At 45.0% G+C, this 15505-nt stretch overlaps 1 protein-coding gene across 4 annotated transcripts; it reads right to left on the bottom strand.

Annotated features, from left to right (window-relative positions):
- Nucleotides 1-1899: 1899 nt before the first annotated feature.
- On the bottom strand, nt 1900-14901 carry LOC133114745 (pre-mRNA splicing regulator USH1G-like). 4 transcript variants are annotated; one of them, XM_061224347.1, is made up of 4 exons: nt 14349-14901; nt 4699-5152; nt 3277-4073; nt 1900-2027 (listed from the first exon to the last, which is right to left on the bottom strand). In XM_061224347.1, the coding sequence occupies exons 1-4, from the start codon at nt 14510-14512 to the stop codon at nt 2024-2026; spliced, it is 1419 nt and encodes a 472-aa protein (XP_061080331.1). In that variant the 5' UTR covers nt 14513-14901; the 3' UTR covers nt 1900-2023. The 4 variants fall into 4 exon arrangements, with proteins under 4 accessions (XP_061080331.1, XP_061080332.1, XP_061080330.1 ...); XM_061224348.1 differs by lacking the exon at nt 14349-14901 and adding an exon at nt 13595-13734 and having other exon boundaries at nt 1906-2027; nt 3241-4073; XM_061224346.1 differs by having other exon boundaries at nt 1912-2027; nt 3245-4073.
- Nucleotides 14902-15505: the final 604 nt, after the last annotated feature.

Consider the following 15505-nt stretch of genomic DNA (forward strand, 5'->3'; position numbering starts at 1 on the left):
AGACGTCATGCGGGGTGGACGTCGTGGAATTGTCCTGTGGGATTGTGGTCCCTACATGCAAAAGGGAAGGGGGGCTCTACTTATCCTTCCATGGCTGGGCAAGATGAAGAATAACATGGGAAGAATCATAAGAATACATCCCCTGAAAGAAAGAAGGAAAAAGCAGAGGAAAGAAAAAATTTTGTCCACTGCACTACTGACAGTACAGGACTCCAAATTCGCATTAGCCACGGTACCATTGCTGCTGCACAATTAGCTTTCACTGACTAGTTTTGGACAGCAGAGGGCACCAGAGCTGCAGCAGGCACACTTGCTGACGTCAGGACCTCACAGAGGGAGCTATCAAGGACAAAGGTGTCAAGAGACACATGGCTGACCAATCACGTTCCAGGCACAAAGTGACCGTACTGTTTGGGCAGACGGCAAAAACACTGATGTTTCAGCACTTTCCTTCAAACTCTGAAATACAGCACCATTCTCACACAAAGGACGACTTGAAACAAAACAGACTCAAACACATTTGGGAGCATGTTTTCAATTTATTTTATATGCTAAAGACTGCTTTTCAGACATGGGTCTTGAGGCATACATTGTGGCTGGCAGGTTTCAGAGATCGTTCTGAATGCACGTTACAAAAACATCTCTCACAACATGAATCATCCTGGAAGCTGTACATTGCAAATGACACGTACACGGGGAAGACTGTAGGTCACATCACATATTACCGTATGCACAGACATACACCAGATATATATACACAATGCTGGCATGCAGAGACGAGGGGAGCAGGAGGAGGAAAAAAATCACTGCTGCGCCGTGCTACAGCCACACCTACAACCACTGTACACTGGAGGAGAGACCGTCACAACCTACACTTCCAGAACATTCCACATTGAGTCATTGTGAGCTGAGCTTTAAAGGTGCAGTCACAGGCAGTCCCAGTGAGCTGCTGTCAGTTAGCGTCAGTCCCAGTTTGCTGAGTCTCCTTTGTGAGTGGGAAGGGGGGGGGGGGGGGGGGGGGGCAGTGAGGGTTTAGGAACCATTTAAAATGGGTGGGGCCATCGTCATTAACCATCGACCTCATATGCCCCAAACATGTACTTGGGAGAGCCTTCTGGCTGGTTCTTGAGTCAGTGATTGACAGCAAACCACTGGGTAGTACCACCCACTTTGGGGTTCATGACCCCTCCATGCCCCCCTCCGGTAGAAGAGAAAGGAGCAGTGGGAGAGTGGCATGCATGGAATGATCGCATGAGTACGGGGAACAGGAGAAATCTGCTTGCACCTGCTCCAAACTGAGCTTGGCCGGGTTTAGGCAAACAGGTTTGTACATGCTGACCAACATGTAATGCTAAATGTTAGCACTGGCTAACTGCTCTCTGTGGAACCCCCCCATAGACAAAGATCTCCTGAGAGTCTCCCTGCCACAAACGTGTCTTCTGGCATCGACCCAATCCGATGGCTTGGTAGATCAATACAACTATACAAGCAAATCTTATAAACAAGGAAACAACAAAAAATGTCAATGTATTTTCATATATTTAAAAAGGAACTGAAATACCTGCCATTACAGCTTCCTGTAGTGCAGGCATGAGTAGTAAATAAATGCCCCACAGGGGCAAAAGGGGCAGTAATATAGGGGGTGGGAGGGTGTTTAAATTCAGCAGCACCCTTAACCTGCACCGCTTCACAGTCCACCCATAGTCCAAAGCTGTTCCTTTTCCCAAGTGCTGAACTACATCAGGTTGGTTCGCCTTCTCATTAGGAACAGGAATGTTACTGAACAAGCCCTTTGTTCGTTTAAGTCACCAGTAATCTCATTTGTGTAGAGCCGGGAGCACCAGAGCCAGCTTTAAAACGACTGGACTGTCAATCCGACCAGCACCCCCTGACTGGGCCCTGGACTGGGCCCAGCAGTCCCCACCCTTGGCACCAGAACCCCCCATCCCACGAACAGCCCCCGTCCATCCAACGGGTCGGTCTGTGCGTCAGAATGTTGTCACGCTTGTGACGAATCCGTGTGTTATCTGTGAACCACAACACAACAAGACAAATATTAATGCCAATTTGTTACTGGAATCATAAAACATAAAACAAGGATGATAAAACTATAGTCAAGTTCTTTGTCTTCTGTGAAACAGAGTTTTTCATGCTCAAGATCACAGGTGATCGCACAGGGTCCTGGAGGGCCGCAGTGTCTGCTGGTTTTCCGGGTGTTCTCGGCACCGGTGGCTCGTTGAAGTCAATGATGAATCCGCACACCTTGTTCTCAATTACCATTAACATTACATTACATTACATTAATAGCATTTGGCAGACGCTCTTATCCAGAGCGACATACAACAAAGTGCATACCCATAACCAGGGATAAGTGTGCTGAAAGACCCTAGAGGGAAGTACAATTTCACTGCTACCTGTAACGTATTGGCAGCTGATCGAAAGGAAATCAGAAAAACCCGCAGACAATGTGGCCCATTGGGAATTTAGTTTGACACCCCTGCTCTTGCTCACTTCTCTGATTGTGCGTGACTTGTTCTGACTTGGTATCTCTTTAACTTCTGCTTGTTCAGCTCAGAATGCAATAACAGTGCAGAGATCCTAGAGTTACTGTATGTGTTGCTAGTGAGGAGAGGTGTCAGATTTCTGTCCACTAGGTGGCGCCATTATGTGCACACTGCATGTATTATGTACAAATATCAGATAAACCTTTTATTTCAAGTGTTTTTAGAAGCAACAGTGGAAAATGCAAGCATACATACAGTACATACATACACACACTTAATGCTTTTTAATGCTGTTTCACACAGTTTGTTTTTCAGTAAGCCTATTGTTTGGCCTATGTCTCTGACTGTTTCGTTCTTATAATGGCCTCACAATGGCTTTACTCTCACTGGCATGACTCATGTTGACAAATGCCAATGACAGACTGCAAAGGCAATCAAAAGCCTAGCATCAAGACTAGATACTGATAGCTTTCGTATACCTGCATTAAGGAAGCGACGGAATACACCTTACTAATCAGAAACAGCTGAGAGGCGAACTGTCCAATTACTTTTGATTTTTAAAAATGATTGTTTCATTTCAAATCCATTGTGCTGGAGAACAGCGCCAAAAGAACAGACATTGTACCACTGTACAAATATTTAGGGACTGCACTGCATGCTTGCATTTCCCACTAGTTGGTGAATTAAAAGTCACTAAAAGTGAATTAAAACACTTGAAGGGAAAGGTTGGTCTGACCTACGTGCGCTCAGGAACGGCCGTAGTCCCACTCACAGCTCCGTGTCCTCGATGGCGTCGGGGTCCTCCAGCGTCTCCAGCCGCCGCTTGCAAGCGTCCAGGATCTTTTTGCGGGGGCCCAGGGGGATGTGTATGCCCTTGAGGTCCAGGTCGGAGCAGAGCAGCAGGGCCTCCAGGTCGATCTTCTCCCTCTTGAAGATGGAGCTGAACTCGCTCATGCCCTGCGTGGCCAGGAAGGTCTCCAGGGGGCTGGTGTCGGGCTCGTGGTCGTCGTCCAGGCCCAGGTCCACCTCGTCCCAGGGCAGCTCGTCGGCGTTGCGGTCCTGCAGCGACGTGGCGCTGCCGATGCTGTCGTCCACGCTGGGGGACCGCTGCAGCCGGCTGCGCATGCGCACGCGGGGCCCCTCGCCGGGCCCCAGGCTGCCCTCGTCGCGGCCCCCGATGCCGAACAGCCCGCCGCTCACGTAGTTCCGGCGGAACACCATGGTGCCCAGGCCGGGCCGGTTGAAGAGCGAGTCGTGGCCCGAGTCGGCGCTCACCTCCGAGTACGCCGTGTCGGCCGGGAGGTGCAGGCCCGGGTCGCTGATGGCGCGGGACACGGCGTCCTCGTCGCCGGGGAACATGTCGCGCACGTTGCGCCGGCGCCGGTCCCGGGGGCTGAGGTAGGTGCCCTGCTTCAGGAACATCACGTCGTTGCCCAGCTGCAGGCCCGAGAGCGAGCGCACGCTCTTGCGGCCGTCCTCGTAGATCTTGAAGGTCCCGTCGCCCTGCTTCTTCTTCTCCAGCTTCCTCTGGATCTTGGTTTTGCCCCTGGCCGTGGCGTGAAGCGTGGCCTGCGCACACACACACACACACACCCTGTGAGCTTCAAAAGCACACTGAACACACACCGCTCTCACACCAGGAGACATTAGTCTCAACAAGTATTTCAGTCGTATTTTCAGACTTAAATTCTTATTTATATCACTTTTTTGTAAGTAAGAGAAAAATATTTAACTCATGAGGTACCCAGTTTTCATTTCAAGATTTGCCTAACAAAATTTCACTTGTCAAGCAAACTTAAAACAAGCCAATTTTTTTTACTTGAAAATATGATTGTCTCAATACAAGACAAAAACACTTGTTAAGACAGAGGTTTTTTTGTATGTATCACAGTACGCGTGTTACCATCTGATTTTGAAAGTAAAATAACACAACAACAAAGTGCATTAAAGATGTGATCATCACCGTGAGCGATATAATGCATCATAGTGGAATAAGAATATTATTCCGCTCTGATTATTTCAGTGGTTCAGGCTAAAAAAAATAAGCCGTTGTTATAGATACCCGGAATTACAGCACCCACAAACCGACACAAACATGCAAAAAGCGTAAAAACGAACGCTACGAAAAGCTGAAATGAAAAGCCTGGGGCGGGCTGGCGCGGGGGGGGGGGGCGCGGGAGAGAGAGGGCCTTGCCTGGGAGTATGGCATGCTGACGCTGGCGGTGCCCGGGAAGGGCAGCTTGCGGCTGAGGGTGCTGCTGGTGTAGCTGGAGAAGCTCATGGCGTCGGACACGGAGGCCTCGGACGCCTCGCGCTGGTAGCGCCGCTCCATGCGGCGGTGGTGCTTGCGCTGCATCTTCACGCAGTCCTTGATGCGGCGCTCGGCCGCGCGGAAGGCCCGGTCCTTCAGCTTGCTCACCAGCTTGGGGTTGAGCGCCGTCTGCTTGGCCGCGATGGAGTCCAGGTAGCGCACGCAGTCCATGTGGCTCTTGGTGGCCGCCATGTCCAGCGGGGTGTGGAAGTCGTTGTCCAGGCACCAGATGTTGGCACCGAACGACACCAGGAAGGACAGGCAGTTCAGGTGCCCGTTGGCGGCCGCCAGGTGCAGCGGCGTGTTCCCCCAGATGTCGCACTTGTCCGGGTCCCCCCTGAAAGAGGAGCAAGCGGAGAATGAAAGGGATGATCTGGCAACCAGACGAGTGAGTGTTTCACGCGCCTCAGCATCCTGTTACAGTCAGCCTGCGATTGAGGCAAAAGTTAAGGTTGATACACCAGTAACATCACCATCTACAAAAAAATGTTACTGTGCAGAGTTTGCATTCTTTTTTAAAATATAATTATGCCTCATTTTGTTGCGCAATCTTGGACTGTACAATGACAATACAGTTTGAGTTGAGTTGAGTTGATTTTGAAGGTTCCAGAGTGATGATACAGAACAGCTACTGGGCCACAGAATGAAAAATGGATACACCTGGCAACACGTTCTTCAGAAAATAGTGCTTGCCAGTTCTCTTCTGAACTGATGTAAGACACTGCAGCAATTAGGAGAGCTTAACAATAAAACCACCCATTCACAACTCGGACCTAATGTGATAGAACTGAAAATAAATGTCACAAGGAAAGAAATAAGCTATTATCTGAAAATATGTATGACTGAACAGACCATGTACCACACCTGGTGAGTGAAAAGATGTGGAGAGAAAATGAGATTCCCCTAAAAAATAATCCAGCACCTTCATTTTCTACCACATTTTTAATGCTGACTTTTCAACCATCTAGTGTTCATCAAATTTATATGAATTATTTATGACTGATCCACAATTGTTTCAGGGCCATCAATTTAAGCTGTACGTATGGCAGCCTTAAAATGCACAGCAAAAAGAAAAGCTGACTATCACATACATTTTTCTAAAAATTTTCTACATTTCTAAAATGTACATTTCTTTAAATATTTCAAAAAAATATTTTTGTGGCTTTTTTAATTTTACCGCTTTTTAAAGTTATTTCTTAGTGTTAGCCTTTTTTACTCTGTATGGTACATATACTTGTTTCATGACTGAAGGAAAAACAGTTTTCACTCAGTCGAGAGTTATCACAGAATATCACAAAACAGTGTCAAGTGACGCCAAATACACTCACTGAGCACTTTATTAGGCAACAGTGTGTGGCAACAGTGCAATGCATAGAATTATGCAGATACGGGCCAGGAGCTTCAGTTAATGTTCACATCAACCATCAGAAAGGGGGAAAATGGTTGCCATTTATATTGCACCTTTGTTCAAAGCGCTGTACAATTGATGCTTCTCATTCACACATTCATACACACACTCACACACCGATGGCGATTGGCTGCCATGCAAGGCACCAACCAGCTCATCAGGAGCATTTGGGGGTCAGGTGTCTTGCTCAGGGACACTTCAACACAGCCCGGGCGGGGGATCGAACCGGCAAACCCTCCGACTGCCAGACGACTGCTCTTACTGCCAGAGCCATGTCGCCCCCTTTAAAAAATTTGATTTCTCAGATTGTCGAGTATCTCAGAAATGGCTGATGTCCTGGGATTTTCACAGACAACAGTCTCTAGAGTTTGCAGAGAATGGTGCGCAAAACAAAAAACATCCAGTGAGCAGCAGTTCTGCGGGCACAAACGCGTTGTTAATGAGAGAGGTCAGAGGAGAAGGGCCAGATGGGTAGAATTTGACAGGAAGGTAACAGTAACACAAATAACCATGCAATACAACAGTGACGGTGCAATTGGTTAGAGTTATGAACCAGCCATCTACAGGGGAAAAGCCAATGCAGATTAACTGGGGGAATGAGGTTGAGAATGGGGGGGATTCCTGGCCTGTCAGCGTCCCTGACCGCTGGGTCGCCCACACCCCCGCGGGTGCCTTGGATTACCCGATCCGGAGCGGCAAGCGATCCGAAATGCGACCCTCGCCCCACGGCGTCACGTTTCAGGGAAGACCGATCAGGTTACGTCTGACTCAGGAAGTCGGGAACTCTGTCGGCGTGGTGAGCCACACCCACCCCAGATCCCAGCCCCAGTTTCTCACCGACAGGGGGCGAGGAGAGGGTCACACGGCACACACACTCCCGCTACCTGGGACCTCGGTTAGGGTTTCGCTTCCAAAACATGGCTTAGGGGCCCCCTGGGGCCCCTGAAAGAGTCCAAGGAGGTGCTCAGCAAAACGGAAAACAATACTTCATAAATAAATGATATAAATCAGAAATATTACATAGTTTACATTGAGATGAAACAAAATGTAGTTTATTTACAAAAACTATACATTCTCATATGGCTGGCTCATGTTCTTGTGATCACTAAAACTGACTCTATTAAAACAATAGGACAAATGGTCAGGTTTCTTTGTTAAATGTAATGCATGTATTACAGTTTTTTACAATCACTTTGACACAAATTTCAGAACCGTGAGGTTATTTTTCAAAACTGCAGACACAAAACTCAAAACGGATAATCAAAATGCATTTTTCAAAACTCTAAACTTTTTTAAATTGCTTGGACACAATATATATAAACCAAAAATCATTTGATCACTGAATCAAATCACTTGTTCAAAATGACTTAACTTAACTTTCAAACTATTAGCATTTCAAAATGAAATACACACATTACATTTGAAAATACTGTCTTTTCATTCATTACAATGCATCTAACTACCAATGTATCCAACTACTCAAAATTATAAGTAACTGTAACATTACTCCGAAAGCATAGTCTTATGGAAACAGATTACTAGTAACAACATTCCACGTTTAGATCGTGAATGTTTTAGGATGAATAAATCGATTCACACCAATTACTTTGGAACAGGATACATTTTTACCACATTATCATTGAGCAGGAGTAAGGGTGTGTATCCACCTGCAACAACATAGCGACAACATGGTGCAGTCAGATGATCCATGTTAGAATACAGATCGACAGAGAGAGGAGGAGGAAGAGGAGGTGGAGGTGATCAATGGAATGGCTGATTACAAGTACTCCTTCAGAGAGGTGGCCTTGTTTCTCGAGGTGGGGGGGGGTTTGTTCTGGTAGAGGACAGTGTCTTTCACTGCAGTTCAGGATTTTTTCCCAATTTGTACCCAGAATTTTGTTGCTATGATTACAGTTTTACAATTGCTAAAAATTCACTTTTTCAAAAATCTTCATACAACTCTCTGCGCCAACATGCAGCGTGTCAGTTCATTTCATTCACAAAATGGATCAAATCTACCAAACCACTGTGAACAGTCTCCAAGGAAAAGCACCAGCACTAGAGTCTTTTGTGTCAATCATAGAACAATGATCTAAAAAACACTAACAACCAGTGGCATTACAGTCGATGCACTATTTTCTGTTAGTTATTTTCAAATTGGACTGTAGAAATGTATAGTTTTTGGTGGTTCAGCCTGATTTTTTGTAAAAGCAATGAAAAAATCTTTCAGTTTGGACCACATACAGTGCTCTTGTGCTAACTGTGAAAGAAGTTCAAAGAAGTTCAAAAAAATATCTGAAAAGTATCAAAAAAATGCTTGTTTGAATATTGTAAAAAACAAACTGTGAAACAAACCCACAGTATGTTATAATTATATCTATTTCTTACAGTATTCAGATGATATTCAGTATTTTTCAATGATTCCACTCTCTTCTACTGTTTCCACTATTCCCTTGATTTTGAACCACAAAAAGACCAGATCATCAAGTATTTTTTCAGAATAAATTGTATTGTAAAAACAACTAAACAGTTCATCAAAATTTAATAAAACATTTAATAAAAAATTTATATTAAATTAAATATATAAGGGGGTCATGGAGAGTGCTGTGATTCTTTAGATTCTTTTCACATTTCGCTTGAATAAAGGTCCAGGTGTACAGTATCCATACAATTAAGAACAAGGGCCTAAGCATGTATTCACATTTGTATAAGTGCATTTAAAAGCCTGGCAAATTCACAACTGCATCAACGTATGTTTATAATAGTTCTGAAAACGAATTCAGGCAATTGATGTTTAGAAATATGTAAGCAAAAATTACTTCCTTCCATTTCTGAACGGTGAATAGTGAATCATCTGTACTACTGGAACTGAGAGAATGTCTATGTCACCTCAAAGCCCAAACAGTGCATGTCACACCCTCCTCCTCTCTGACTGGCTAAGGAGTTATGGCTGGTCACTAACAATTGGCCAAGAGTTTAACCATAGAATTGCTGGAGGTGTCGCTGGAGTGTGTCATCAAATGACATCCAAGTCCTTTACAGGAAGTGACATCACACACCCTGAGCTCACGGATTACAGCTCTATTGGTTCGTTCTGCAGGTGACCCGGGTCTGTTAGGCACGGCACAGCCCATCAAACCGGCCGGGTGATTAATATTTGACAGGCATCGAGTAATCTGCTGGTGCGGTGGCAGATGTGCATTATTAATGGGATGACCTGCGAGTTTCTCCCTGAGTCAGAGCAGTCAGGCACTCATGCCAAAGCTGGGGATTATTAACTGTGCCTGCTCTTCCCCAAGCCCTGGTCCCCTACAACCCTACTGCCCCTCTCAAAGCTCTGCCCGGTTCCTCCTCACAGAACATGCTGCAATGCAGATGAAGAACCCACGCAAAAATCCCGGGGCTACAACCCAAGACCCCTCCCCATTCACCTTGAGACGTGTGGAAATGAAACTAGAATGGGGAAATTACAACAACGTTCATAACACCGTCATTTGCGTAATTTTCCAAAATGTTGAGTTCTTCTTCTGGTTTTCTCCTCAGCCACTCCACTTCATACCACTAATGAGGAGGACTTCACAAAGCTAGGCTGAAATAATCTGTATTATTGGGTGTAGGAGGGAGAAAAACATGTTGACAAAATGTGGAGAGAGAAGAAGAAGAGTGCATGTTTTTCTGTGCAGCTAAGCCATAGATCTTATCTTCCTCAACGCTTTTGCAGGTCTGAAAATTACTGGAGGGAAACTATATGCTACTCCTGGTCAGAGACTGATGCTTCAAGCCAAGCACACACGAAGGAGGAGGACGAGGAGGAGGAAGATGTTCTTCATCCATCATGCTGACCTTTAGAAATCCCCTGTGGCTGTGTTTATTGGCTTGCACTCAAGCATAGGGCTTAATTGCAGCTCAGTATATTGTGCCTCTAATAAAGCTGTCATTCAGTGTGTGAGATATCACGCACCTTTCTCTCAATCCCACGGATACGGCCTAGACAGATAGATGTTGGTCTCACGCATCCTTGGCTACCTATCTGTGAAACGTTTGAAGCACCACATGCCACCGATATGTAACCCGGACAAAAAATAAGCGCTGTCTCTTTCAGCATGTGTCAGTTAGCAATGCAGCCAGCCTGCTTATAAAAGTCCTGATGTGATGGAGGGTGTGCCTGACAGCCCTCTGCACCACCCTCCACACACGTGGAACTCAACCAGAGTACACAGACACGCTGCAAATTTTGAGAAACATCTGACAATGCAAAGAACAAAACAGGGTGACATCAATGGTCTTTTGCACCAGAATTCAGTCTTGCACAATCCTATGAAAATCCGATTTGCATTGAAGCTCTAAGAACTGAAAAGGCTCCTTTCTACTGAGCAGATGGTACAGAGCCAGGCTATGTGCCTGTACTTTTACCATGCGAATCCCAATGTTCCTAATGAGGGGGTCCATTCTGTGATGTGTTTGTTTGCAAACGGTAGCGGGTATTCGGAGGCCTGCCATGTCCGTTTATAAGTGACAGTGCACAGCCGCTGCACCTCACAGCATGCCCACGCTCACAATGTGCTCAATATGTTAGCGTGGCGCTACATTGCCTGTGCACTCTCGCCAATTAACCTATTGAACAATGTCCCTTTCCGCTGCCTGGACAAAAAAAAAAAACGATCACACAGACAGGCACTGAACAGGCCTTTTGTGCGCCTTATTCTTTTAGTGACTGCACACACAATAGCAACCCCAGCCATAATGAAGCCGTGGAAGTGGTTTCTTACAAAGAGCTTATCACTAGGACTCACATGGAAGTGCCACTCAATGCATTCCAGCGCGATACACTGAGAGAAAATGTGGGCCAATAATCTTACGGTGATGTCATAAACACTCGACACGACCAAAGAGGAGGACCGATAGCATAGCAAAGATGTCACAACAACTAACAAGGCCACTCTAGTACAGAGGAGAGAGAGCAGAGGCCATCCTCTGAATTTTCACATCTTTACCCACCATTAAAATACACAGAACTGAAGAGAGGGCCAGCACAACAGTGTGTGACAATAGTATGTTGGTCTCCTTTGATACTGAAGTGTAAGTCACACAGAAGAGTTGCAAATGAATAACGATGACAATCGGCCATAACGCAGCCTTGGTTAGTACAAGAACAGGGGACTTCTTTGGAAATCCAAGCTGCTGCTAAAAGTTGTCAGTGGACCAGTAGGGGGCACTCTTTCTTGTAGACTAATTGTTGAGGAAAGACACTTTACTGTAGGAGACACAGGCTTTCAGATGAACATCAAACTAGGGTCCTGATTAAATGCAGTCATTCTAAGTTCCCGTGGAAGCTATTGCAAAGAGTACTGGGTTCACTAATCTATTTAGCAAATTCTGGTCTTCTACCTGTTTGATTGATTAACTCACCGCTGGGCTCCAGCCTGCATGGTTTGGGTTTCTGACCGTTCTATGAACTACGCTGGTTCACTCCTGTATTTGAACACAGCAAAGTATACACCTGCTTCACCTGTAGCTGCTGCTTATACTAAATGTCAGATGAAAAAATGATTGAGCTAATTAAATAGTTAAGAGCTGAAGTTGGTGTAAAAAAACTGAAATGGATCGGTCCTTGTGGTGCCACTCTGGGATAAATAAATCACTATCTCCACCTCTCCAGAAAATCCTTCTCTCTCCACCCTCTCAGCGTGCTCAACATCCTGCAGAAACAGTGTGATAATCTGTCCAGTAGCACCCTGGTGGATGCAAAATTTTGGTGAAAGCCCAAGGGATTTTCTGGTGGTGGATCATGGCAGGGGGTGGGCTGCTTGAAGATGTTCTATTCCCACGCTGAAACTGCTGTTGCATCTGCTTTGTGCAAATTGTCTTAACCTTATTAATTATCAGAAGAATGCATGGCATGGAAGTGAAAACCAAATGACACGGGATAATAAAGACGACGATCACTTCACTTGTTTTATTTTCATACTGTATTGTCTCCCGTACTGAACCGTTTTACAGTGACATTAATTATAACGGTAATTACACAGATGTTTTTTGGTCTGCCCCTCAGAAGCATTCATGCACCTCAAGCCTCGCACACTAAGAGTGAGGATCACACTTTAGCGCCTGTTTCGCACGCTCATGTTGATAATCGCACGCATTTGGAACAAGGATTTTATTTCCTTAATTCATGAATTAAGAACATTTTGACACATTCTTTCACATTCATAAATGAATACATGAAATGTGAAAGCATAATGTATACAGTGGAAAATCTAGTCTGGTAATATTAAGGTTATTTTTATCATTACATTTCTGCTAATTACAAACCCCAACCACCCCCACCCTAAGTCTCGTCATCAGTAGAGTGTGCATGTGATGCAGCTATAGTTGATCCATATGGCACATTGGGAACTGAAGTCAAGAGGTGATGCCAATCTACCAAAGATGCAGGAAAAAATAGAACACAATATACAAAAAACAAGATTTAAACAAGCCATGTGATGTGATTAATTCTGCTGGACAGCCCTTATGTACAGGGGCTGCAAGGTAAATCTCACATGGAGATAGGAAGGGAAACAAATAAAGATTTATGGTGTGGAAACGGCACGTTATAGAAGGGAGAGTTAGCTTCATATATTCAATTGCAAATAAATATTAACAATATGAACCGATATTACATTAATGGCATTTGGCAGATGCTTTTATCCAGAGCGACATACAGTTGATTAGACTAAGCAGGAGACAATTCCCCACTGGAGCAATGCAGGGTTAAGGGCCTTGCTCAAGGGCCCAACGGCTGGGCGGATCTTATTGTGGCTACACTGGGATTCGAACTTCAGACCTTGCGGGTCCCACTCATGTATCTCAATCACTACGCTACAGGCCGTCATACCTAACCTAACATTCACTGCATAACTATGACTGAGGGGGGTGACAGGGTGAGCTAATAGCAGCTGAGTGTAGGCTACATTTGCACGTGGTTGTATAAAGGCGTCCTTTCACATATGAGGGCTATGTTTAACGTGAATTGCTTTTTTGTGCTTCGATTGCGTTTCCATTATTAAAGAATGCCCGTGCACGCCAACTCCTGCTTGGGGTTCAGGCTGGCCGTGTTAACAAGAAAGGGTTTGTGCAAGGACAAAAAACGCAGTGGTGAGGGGAAACGATAAATCAACCAGCAAGTGACCTTTTTGCATTCATTTGTTGTCGACCATTAAAATGCAAACGCCGTAACGATGCGCAGCACGTTTACATCTTCGCCGTCCGCAATCCCAAAAGCTGAATGGCATGAGTTACGATGCGAGGCGCATCACTAGCCCGGGTGACAACAGCAATTTGTCGGCAACTGAGCATGGTGAGCCACGAAACAGCCAACAAACCACTGACCTTAAGCATGTTCTCCACAAGATAGTAATCGCACCAGGTTCTCTCATTTCATACCACCTACGAGACGCATGACCTGTCGGCTTCTTTATGTCACTATGCAAGGAGCTGACCTAATTATGTAAACAAGGGTGTAACATTACTTTGTTACATCGTGTTATGCTGCAACACCCACTAGCTAGCCTACTGCACACTCATTACGCACCCGGTAAAACACAGGTGTCAAAGCACATAACTAGGCTAGTACAACTAACCGCGACATATAGCCTATAGGCCTATTATTAAATGTGCATAATATGAAATATAAAATTATTTTTAGTAAGTTCTTCAGTGAAACTTAACATTTTAGTATAGCCTAAATGTTTAATGCACTTACACATCCAAATAATGCATGTGAATTTGATGTATATATAAATCCAATTTGTCCATTGCACTACGCATCACTCATTTGCAGGCCGTGATCCTATTAACCCAACGTGTTTGGTAAATAATTCCCTCACAAAGTGTCTAATTAACTTCATAAGTAGCCAATATTGCCTAAGGTATTCTGTGCGCTTGGCTACTCTCCAGGCAATTCGGATAGTTATTGTAGCTTGAAGTTGAAACCATGTTATGTGGTGGAATGTTTTGTCGGATTTCCTTGCTGAGGGAGCACTTGGCAACACCTATGAATTTACAGGGATGCGCATTTGCAGAATGACCATTTCATTTGGTTGAACAAATTATCTCGTAAAACTAAACTGCTATCTCGACTTACCCTCTGCCTACAACGAGTCGTAGCGCCTCGAGGTTGCCGTGGTAAGCAGCCCATAACGTAGGTGTCATTCCATCTTCGTCCGGAGCATTCAAATCCTTCCGTGTGGCCTCTTTAAGCAAGTCCAGGTAGCCATCCCGGGCCGCCCTATGGTACCGGTCATTCATGATGCCGGCGGAACCTTATATCCGAATCCGATCATCAGGCCCCTTGTGCCGGAGAGCTGGCCCCCCGACCAGGAGCAGCGAAGCCTAGAAAGCCTCGGCCGAGCAATGGTTGCGCACAGGCAGCTGCTAGAAGGACGCTGCGCCGGACTGGTTGCCACGGCCACCTGATGCCTGTCACTCGGGGAGTGGTTTACGGATAGGTCTCCTAACGATCCCCCGGGTCCTAACATTCAAACTACTTGGCTTTGCTCTCTTTTACCGGATGGTAAACGGGCTATTTACTTGGTACCGCACAATGGATACGGGCAAATGTGAACGTTAGGCTGTAAGTTTATGGATGACCACTCAAGGAAACGTGGGCTACTCTATGCGGTCAAATCTTGTCAGCATGTGTGCCTTCAAATTTTCTCTCAAAACACAAGCATATCAAGTTGAGCATTTGGGCTTGTTTAAACACTTTCAAACAGTCAGCGAAGGCATCACAACGATTCTTGAAAACTCTAAATTAAATACCCTCTCTCAGTAGCCCCCAGAGCAAGAGTCATTTCTCAACAGTCATAATAATTTCAATGAAATTGATTTCTCGGTAGAAGAAGAAAGGAAAAGCAACCAGTTGTGGTTTTTTCACCAAAATCAATTTTAGCTCAATTTTTGTGACACAAGCAAAATACGCTGACAAGACGCGTTACTTTTACCATTTGAATAATTTCAGATAGTGAACTGAAGTAGATATTATCTACTTATTTACTACTTATAATTTTGGAACTTCATTGTATAGTGTATAAGTCTTTTTTTATTGTGTACTCGCAAGGTAATTGTTCCTGTTCTGTAGGCTAGTTCTTAATAAATAAAACATTTGCTGAAGGTTGAGGCTGAAGTACTGCAAGCACTCTAAACGCATTTTTACTAAATACACGAGAGTGAGGTTAATAATCTGTCATAATATCACATGCCAAATAAGTGCATGCTCTTATGATGATATGTTACTGCAGT

The sequence above is a fragment of the Conger conger genome, chromosome 16 (genome assembly GCF_963514075.1).
Source record: "Conger conger chromosome 16, fConCon1.1, whole genome shotgun sequence".
Taxonomy (NCBI): Eukaryota; Metazoa; Chordata; class Actinopteri; order Anguilliformes; family Congridae; genus Conger; species Conger conger.